At 39.9% G+C, this 9808-nt stretch overlaps 1 protein-coding gene across 3 annotated transcripts in view; it reads left to right on the top strand.

The window, feature by feature from the left end:
* Nucleotides 1-9808, top strand: part of LOC117958857 (SWI/SNF-related matrix-associated actin-dependent regulator of chromatin subfamily B member 1-like) — a 29246-nt gene that overhangs the window by 15861 nt on the left and 3577 nt on the right. Inside the window, exons 7-10 of one of the 3 annotated variants that reach the window (XM_034895538.1) lie at nt 1001-1191; nt 3581-3712; nt 4716-4774; nt 4808-7177. In XM_034895538.1, the coding sequence (XP_034751429.1) occupies nt 1001-1191; nt 3581-3712; nt 4716-4755 (363 nt within the window). In that variant the 3' untranslated portion in view covers nt 4756-4774; nt 4808-7177. Of the gene's footprint in view, nt 1-1000; nt 1192-3580; nt 3713-4715; nt 7178-9808 lie in introns of those variants that run through there. The other 2 variants (XR_004659806.1, XM_034895536.1) reach the window with 2 other exon arrangements.

Below are 9808 nucleotides of genomic sequence, written 5' to 3'. Positions count from 1 at the left end.
TCCCCAACCGGATCGGGCTGTATGCCAAGTCTCCCTTTAGTTTTATTATATTCTTGATTATATGATAGATAAATCTGAGACTATGTGACTAACTACTACTCCCTAACAATATTCGATTTTATGCCCTAACTATAAGCTTTATCAAAAAGGAAAGTCTTAAGCCTACTCTTAAATGTGGAGACGGTGTCTGCCTCCCGGACCCAAACTGGAACCTGGTTCCACAGGAGAGGAGCCTGATTGCTGAACGCTCTACACACCAACATGTGTGCTGTTTGTGTTTCAGAGCATTCACGCTATGCAAAACCGCCGCCGCAGACCGTCTGGTGGGCGACGTCCAACTGGTGAGATCTCTGGTTGTGACCTGCTGGGTTTCGTATAATCTTTATGAGAGTCATGGAGAGACTTATGACAACGACTGGGATGCATATGGGCCAGCAGAGCCGGGAGGAACACTGTCACAGGGTGCAGAGGAAGAAGACCGGGATGTCCGGGAGGGTTTGATGCGCTACTTGAAAAGCTAAATAAAAACTTTTCTTTGATAACTTGTCTTGTTATTTTTAAGTAAGAGTGTGCAATATTGGGAACAACATAAAGCCCCTAACAGCCCTTAATACTGAACAGTTGAAAAGTGAGAATAGTGCAGAGAGTAGATAATCTGTTGTTCCACGTCACCTTTTGGGCTCGCCTCAGCTCGCTTGGAACCTCGACTGAGGTAGTACTGAAAAAAGTCCCAGGTAGCAGGTCCCAGGGACTTTTTTTTTGTAATGGAAAACCAAAAAAGGCGAGGCGGGTCGAGTAGATACCATGCAATGGAAAACCGCAAAGGTCTTTGTAATCTTGTCAAGACTGCTCTCTGTTTTTCTTCCAGTGATAGAAAAATGTTGTTCTCTTCAGGAACGGTATTGAGACAAATAAGAAGCCGCTGTAATGCTAATAAAATGTGTAGGATTAAGTTGCAAAAAAACTGGAGTGTACATAATTTTTTTTTTTTATTCCTCAGCTGAACATCCACGTGGGAAACATTTCTTTGGTGGACCAATTTGAGTGGGACATGTCTGAGAGAGAGAATTCGCCAGAGTCATTTGCACTGAAGCTGTGCTCTGAGCTGGGTCTAGGTGGAGAGTTTGTAACCACTATTGCCTACAGCATTCGTGGTCAGCTCAGCTGGCACCAGAGGACCTATGCCTTCAGGTGACTCACCCACTCATATTTGAACAATAGAAAGATGGTCTTTTCATAAAACTGTGGTGTCTTTTACATATGTCTATTATTTATATTATTTGGTTCTACATCTAAAAAGCGAGATGTGTGTGTGTGTGTTCCAATCTACTTCACACTTGGTTTCTTGGGTACCAAATGCAATTTGGACAGCATTGAATATTAAAAACTGTGAATAAAACTAAATGGCCCAACAATAAACTTCTGTCGCAGCACGCAGCAGTTTGTTGACACGCTCTGGACAGCAGTGGGGGTGGGGGAGGTTTGCCGACTTGGACTGTGGTTCACTGTTTGCTGCTTCTAAAGTAACATGATTGCAAACTTTTCTTCCAATTCCTGGAGCACAAGCGGATAGTTGACAGGACAACTGCAAAATAGGGTTGGAAAAAAGGCGCTATGTAACGCTAGCTTTTCCGTGTCTATTATTTTACTAAGAGGAAAATCAATAAAAAGCCATTTGCCAACACTAAATATCCAACAAAAGCCAGACACTAAATTGTATTAACGTGCTGTGAGATGTACATTCAACACTTCTTAACATACTATAGGCAGAATATAATCTATTCAATCATCCACATGTAGGCAGAATATAATCCATTCATCATCCACAGCCCTTGCAATGCAGACTATCTTGGAGTTGACTGGGCAAAACAGCAGTTTTCATCAGACTCACCATAGGTCCGGTTAATTAATTGTATGGCTAATGTTGGCAAAAAAAACCTGTGACTCAAATCCATACTTCATCGTTAACCCTTAAGCCTCTAAGCCTGTATCGATAAATTATAAAAATGAAAAGACAGTACCACCATCATGACTGTAGCTTCATCAAAGTAATATCGTTGATGAAAACGACAACACTAAAATGAAGTTGAACAAAAAGTCTTTGTTTGCATTGCTTTCCACTTTTTCTTTCCTTCTCTCTCTCTGCCTTTGCATGCACACACACACACACACTGTACTCGGTCCGTTTGTGGTGTGGTGATTGCAATTGCCAGAAAGCTCCGCGGCCGACCTCGACCTGATCTGATCGGAGCTCAAGCGGGACACAGAGAGCCCCACACCCAGTAGCAGCGGCACATCCCCCCTGGAGCTCACCGCCAGGATCGGTGGATTAGCAAGCTAGCATTAGCAAACTAACCAACCAGCCCGCTTATAAATAAATACCTTTTAGTTATCTAAACACTTTTCCGGTCCTGTAGATTGACCGCCATCAGTGGGTAATGGGTGCCAAGTTCTGCTTCCCTGCCGAGACTTGCATCCACAAGGCAAAATAATAATTTTATAGAGTAAATTAGCTACTGTTAAAAGCTAGGCTATATACCGAATATTTCTTTGTCATGTTCATCAATGATGATGATAATAATTAAAGAACGTTTGGAAACATCAATAAGACCTTAAAATTTCCTTGAGTGTTAAAGACACTCATGCTGCAGAAATTATTGTTGCTGCCCAAGTGGGTGCAATTCTTGTCAGGGAAGCAAAATGTGGGCACAATGTAAGCAAAGTAAGCTCTGGTCATGGCCAGGGGATTTGCCGCTGCTAGCTGGAGTGGGGCTCTTTGTGTCGCACTGAAGCTCCGATCAGGTCAAGGTCGGCGGCGCAGCTTTCTAGCAATGTTGCTACGCTGGCCGATCCCCACTGATGGCGGTCCGTCTGCAGGACCTGGAGTTCACTGCCGGTGTTTCAGTTTGACTGTTAAAAAGTGTTTGGATAAATAAAAGGTATTTATTTAGAAGCGGGCTGGCTGTTAACGCTAACATGCTATTCCACCAAGCTTCCAGAGTTGTCCCTCATCTGCCGATAGAAAATATGAGTAAATGTTGCATTACACGCTTGCAACTGTCATTGTGTTCATGCAAAAATGCAAAGCTACACATTGTAATTATTTTTAATGTGACTTCACATTGAGAATACAGGTGTGTCAACATTTTATACTATTGCAAATTTCAATTTACAAGTGCAAATTTTATTTTTGCAATTGCAGATTTTAACATACAAGTTCAGATTTTTTGTTGTGTAGTGTTCTCTGTCCTGCGGTTGTCTTTGTCATGTCTGTGCCCTGTACCGAGATTAGCTTCTGTTTCAGGGAGGGGGTAATAATTCTTGATGCAAAGATCATATTGCCTCCACAAGACTCATGTTTGAAACCCAACGTGAAAATTGTTCTACTTTGACACTTTCCTGTTGGTAGAGCAGTTTGCCTGTTGGGTGCAAAATCTAGCAGGAGGATAACACAGTGTAGGCTGCATCAATTGTTTTCATTTGTTTCGCTACTAACAGCACTACAAATTATTTAAAAAAACAGAGCTACATGTTACAATCGACCGTAATTCTTAATGCCATGCTTGTAATTGTCTCACAGTGAGAACCCACTCCCGACAGTAGAAATTGCCATCCGCAACACAGGTGATGCTGACCAGTGGTGCCCCCTGCTGGAGACCCTCACAGATGCTGAAATGGAGAAGAAGATTCGAGACCAAGACAGGAACACAAGGTAAGACATTCAGATACCGATAGAAGGTCAGATTCTTTTAATATGTATATATCTACTGTACCTGCTAACTGAGGTTTGTTGACCGTTGGCTAATCTTGCTTTGCCCTCTTCCACACGCTACGGAGGAGGGTCTGGCTTGTCCACATAGCATTCCGAGATAGGAGAAAAACGGTCCCCCTTATTGAACAGGGGAACCATCACCCCGATCTGCCACACCTTAGACACTTTTCCAAACTTCCATGCAATGTTGAAGCGGCGTGTCATTTAAGACAGCCCTCTACACCCAGGGCTTTTAGCATTTCTGGAAGATCTCATTAATTCCTGGGGCTTTGCCGCTATGAAGTTTAACTACCTCAGTGACTTCCATCAGAGAAAATTACAATCCCCCATTTTCCTCCAGCTCTGCTTCTACCACAAAGGGTGTGTTAGTTGGATTCAGCAGTTCCTCAAAGTGCTCCTTCCACCGCCCTATTACGTCCTCCGTCGCAGTCAACGGCATTTCATCCTTATTATACATAACTTGTATGGTTCCCTGTTTCCCCCTCCTGAATTGGCGAATGATTTTCCAGTAGCACCCTGGTACCAAGCGAAAGTGTTCACCAAACTTTTCCCACCTTTCACGGCAAAGGCTGCAGCCTTACAGGCCTGTCGGTACCCTGCAACTCTGGGAAGTCCTCTGGGATAGCATATCCAGAAAGGACCCGTCAGTTGGACAGCTTCCCTGACCAGTGGTGTTTACCACAGTGTTCGAGGGTTACCGCCCCTTCAGGCACCTAAGACCTTGAGACCAGGGTCTTACAAGGTCTGTCCAAAGTCTTCCCCCTGACCCAATTCACCACCAGATGGTGATCAGTTGACAGCTCTGCCCCTCTCTTTACACATGTGTCCAAAACATGCACCCTCAGACCAGATGATACGATTACTAAATTTATCCTCGACTCCTTGCTCAGGTCATAGTTTTTGCAGTATTCTTAAAATAACGTGAGTACATTTTGTCTTTTAGGCGTATGAGACGATTGGCCAACACCGCTCCTTCCTGGTAGAAAGAGACATGAAGCTGCATCAGATGAAGGGTCCTCTGGAGAGTCCTCATACTCAGATGACGTTTCCTCTGGAGACTCCTGGTACTCTGAAATGATCGCTAAATACACATACACACACACACACACACACGTATGTTCCTGTAAGCATGACTACACTCACAGAAATGTTGTCAGTCTCCATGGGTACCTTACACAACACACACATCCAGGCATTCCTCTGCACACACAGTATGCTATATGTTTCACCTTGCCTTCTGCACATCAGTCAGCAACAGTTAAAATCTAACCTTAACTAGAAGTTACACGCACCACACCATGCAACATTTCATACTGGGCATGTTAAGTCAAAACACTTGGCATTACAGTACAATGACTGATTTTCATGTATCTGTATGAATACAACATGGAAATTGTTTATATAATATTATCAGGACAACTCTTAAAACAATCCTTTTAAATTATTCAGATCTTTATTATATCTGTAACAGAGGTCTGCCGGTGGTTTGAGATGATTCAAATGATTCACATCATTTTCATACTCAGCAACCATTCAGTAACCCCTCTTTGCCCTATGGATAGTGATATTGTGATTCTGGAACAGATCACTCCCATTACAATAGAAATGTTTCATCATAGGCTAAAGATGACCTTCCCTCTAAGGGAACACAAATCATGCCAACACAGCATAACTGAGCCCCTGACTATAGGGGTCAAGCATTCAGGCTTTATCATTCTCTATGTGTACACCACACTTGTGGAGAACATGATGAATGATTCATCTGACCAGCGTGTTGATATAACAACAAAATAAGACAATAAATGGATATATCCACAACCTGCTTGCTGACATGAGTATACTATGGGAGGAGTAAAGATTAAAGATGTGTCTTGGAGAGATAAATACATAATAATAAATTGTTTGTTGATCCATATTCTCATGGGAAACATTGGCTTAAATGATTTCCACACCAGACAAAAGAGCAGAAATGGGCCTGGTGCCAATAGTTGCCAGTTGTATTTTTTTCATCCTCTGTTTAACTGTTATGTAGAAAAATAGCAAAAACAATATTATTGCCCAAGATACATGATGTCATCACTTAGCTGCTGTTTCAGACCAAAGGACAGCACTGTTTGTTTTGTTTAAGGCACGTGTGTAGGAGCAGCACTGTCCATCTGAAACCGCTTGATAGACAGACTGACATCACTTAGTTTAAGCCTGCTTCCTTTAATGGTTTCAAATGGAACTTTTGGCCCTAAATTATATTTTCCCTCCATTTTAGCAATCCACCGAAGGAAAATGACAGAGTAGTGAAGGGACAGTCAACAAGAAAGAAAGAGAGAGGCAAGCGGTTGTTTTTACACTTGTACTAATCGGTCATAGATGCTAAAAATATTTAGCACTCTGCTCGTACTACATTCTGAAGCGAGTGCTTTAATTAATAGTTTTCCAAAATAGGCTATATATCATGATTTATTAAATGAAACCAAGTAATTCCATATAAAATCAGACATTCAGCACCCTCATATAGCCCGGATGGAATAATCCTTGTTTTTATAACCAAATTTCCGACAGAAAAAAAATCTCTCTTTTCCAAAAAGTGAGAGTTGAATCGGGCTCCTGTGATTAAATAGTCACCTATTTGGTGTCACCCCTAGACTATACGAATAAAACTGGCCTTGCACATCAAACCTTGGTCATTGGAAGATACACCAGAAATAGTACATAATGCTGCTATGTGTAGGGTTTGACAATTTCTGACTTGGGTGACTGATAGCTAAAGGATCCAAAAAGATAGAGAATAAAAGTCCCAATTCTCATTAGGATAGTGTGAATTAGTAAGCAATCCTTCCTATGAACAAACTCTTATGCTATCAGAATCATTTGGAAATTGCATAAATCTAAGTCAGTAAATCCTACTTATTTATAGGGGCTTTAATACATGTTGTGTACACAGTGAGCCACATCAGTTTTTGGCTACTTAGGTATGCTTTGGCAGATGTTAGTGTTTGTTGCCTAACTGAGATAACCAGTGTGCATGCGTAAAATCAAACTACAAGCCAAGGCCAAGTTTTTGCAACCAGTCAGAGGGGGTTTGATTTTTGCATGTAGACATGTTATTTATGCACCTGTGTTCATCTGCATGCTAAAACATAGGTAGTTCATACTGTATCCTGTGCATGAGGGACTCATTGTTCCCATTGTTACTTCTGTTTGCACCGTGCCTCACATTGAATCAGTGTCAGCAAGCTGACGAGAACCAATGGTGTCTTTTTAATGTGATGATTTTCAAGTTGAACATATGTTAACGTATGTAATTCACTGTCACTTCTTGTCCTCTTCTTTTGTAAAATTGCTAAACCTTTATAGTGGACTTTTTTTATAAATGAAAAGTAACATTAAAGAAAAACTTGTTGGAAAAATGTGTTTTGTTAACCTGTGTTTGTTTTTTATAGTTTTAATTTATGTTAACTATAAGATGAATAACTTTGCGTAAAAAATGTACATTATTCTTGCGTGAGGAAGAAGTCCTTAAAGGCACTTAAAGAATCTGGGCAGTATGTATACGTTTTCTCTGAGAAACAAAACATTTTACATTTCGGAATTTGTTACGATCAGCTTCTAAAAAGAGGTCTTTTACAATGCCCACACCATTTAAAAAGATGAAACTTAGTGTAGCACGATGACTGGATTCATTTTTATTTCTCAAAGTTTGTTTCTCATCAATTTTAACATAGTTGTTTCTAAGGCAGATAAGGCTCATAACAACTTTATTAACAATCTTTATTCTTTATCCCTACTATAAATACATTTACTAGAGTATACAGCAGGTCAGTTATTGATAACATCATTACAACATAAATGTTGGACCATTTTCCTATCGTACTCATTGATCTCACTCAAAATGATTGAAGAGTCTTGTCCTTAACCCTTGTGTTGTCTTCCGTCAAAATTGTAAATCAACACTTTTTTTTTACGCTTTCGATCGATGTTTTTAACTTTTTCTTATGTTTTTGTCCCTTTTTTCAACACTTTTGACACTTTTTTTTCAATGTTGTTCAATGGAAGGCAGCTGCCTCCTCTGGTGCCGCCAGCTCAGTATTATTATCCATATATAATATCCACGGAGCCTCATATTTACATAAATTCTAGGCAACAGCAATCTTGACTTGATCTGTCGAGATGATCTCACATGATACTCCCAGAAGTATTTGTCTTATTCTGTCTTATTCGTTTATTTTTTAATGAATAATTAATTTATCACCGTGTTGTCTTCCCGTCAAAATTGCAAATCAACACTTTTGACGCTTTTTTTCAGTGTTTGTAACTTTTTTTGACGTTTTCAACACTACAAAACACTAATTTATTAACTTTAGTTTTACATTTATTTTCGGATTTTCATTCATATATTATTTCCATTTATCATTTATTGGAAATATTACTTAATGTTTGAGTTAGAAAAGCAGAAATTAGGAATAATTTTGACTAAAGTTAAAGGAATTTGTCAACTTTTACTCAAAACTATTTTGACACCACCAATGAAAGTAGAGATTTCTACTTGCCAAAGAGCACTGTGTGGAATCAATCATGTTATTTTGCGTAATTAAAAAGAACATTGATACAGGACAACGGGTCAATTTGACCCGAGGACAACATGAGGGTTAAACAAATGTTAAAATCTTGAATAAAATAGCAACAGCTATGTGGAAATCTGCAATGCAAAACCTGAGATTTAGTCTATAACTGTAAAGATCCAGATATAGATCCAGATATAGTATTTATTCGATGATATAACTGCCTAATTGATACCTTAAAACAGTTTTTCTTCAATGTTTTTGAGCCAAGGACCTCTTTATTCAAAGCAGAGGTGATTTCTTTAAATCAATGTAAATGTGCTGTATTTATATAGCGCTTTTCCAGGCTTAACAGCTGCTCAAAGCACTTTTACATCTACAGGAAACATTCACCATTCACACACACACACACTGTGGCCGGGGCTGCCGTACACGGTGCCACCTGCTCATCAGATAAACATTCATACACATTCATACTCCGATGCGCAGCACCGGGTGCAACTCGGGGTTCAGTGTCTTGCCCAAGGACACTTCGACAATGACTGTAGGAGCGGGGATCGAACCACCAACCTTCCGATTGGCAGTCAACCGCTCTACAAGTGAGCCACAGCCGCCCCCAACTTAAGTGAAGCTCTGCTTCCCCTAAAATGTCAAAAAATGAGTGTTAACATTTCATTGACTAAAAATGCGTTAGACTACGTTCATCTCGAAGACACATTTGTTCAAGATTAGCTTACTTCATTTGCTTCTCATACAGTCCATAGCATCACCGTGCATTTCCCTGTTAAAGCCTAGCGTCCATGGACTTTAATCGTACTGCTTTGAACAGTTGTTTTTTTTGGCCTGTATGCCGGGCTTCTGCGTGATGATTGGAGGGTCTGTTTAAAGGCTGCATCTCCTTCTGATTGACAGCGATTGTTGTACTATTAAGAGTTGTCAAAGCTATACGAGGTCAGTTCCATTGCGGATTTTGCAAGGGTTGTTGAAAGACTGTTAAATAATTACATTATCAATAAATGGACAGACACTGAAGACATCTTATGGTTTGTTTTTACTTGCAACATACAAGGAGCCAGTTTTCTGCACTACAATATAGTACAGAACATGTCTAACTGGAAGCCCTCTACATCATCTAATTTATGAGTAAAATACATTACTTTTGATAGACGTATCCTTTATCTGGTCAGGGAGCGTATATTCTGCTCTAAGGCTCCAGATAGCCAAATGGCTTCATGTTATCTTGTGGGAGAGTACAATAATTATAATATTGCTTTATTTGCAGACAAATTAATAAATTTCCCTAACATTCCACCCTTTTTAAACATTTGCATCCTGAACAATAAATTAAATGAGTACATGATTCTAGTACATGAATAGTGGGATAATTGTTAATATTTACTAGCATATATATACACTCACCGGCCACTTTATTAGGTACACCTGTCCAACTGCTCGTTAACACTTAATTTCTAAGCAACCA

This window comes from Etheostoma cragini, chromosome 16 (assembly GCF_013103735.1).
Source record: "Etheostoma cragini isolate CJK2018 chromosome 16, CSU_Ecrag_1.0, whole genome shotgun sequence".
Classification (NCBI taxonomy): Eukaryota; Metazoa; Chordata; class Actinopteri; order Perciformes; family Percidae; genus Etheostoma; species Etheostoma cragini.
This window is presented reverse-complemented; position numbering and strand designations above follow the sequence as displayed.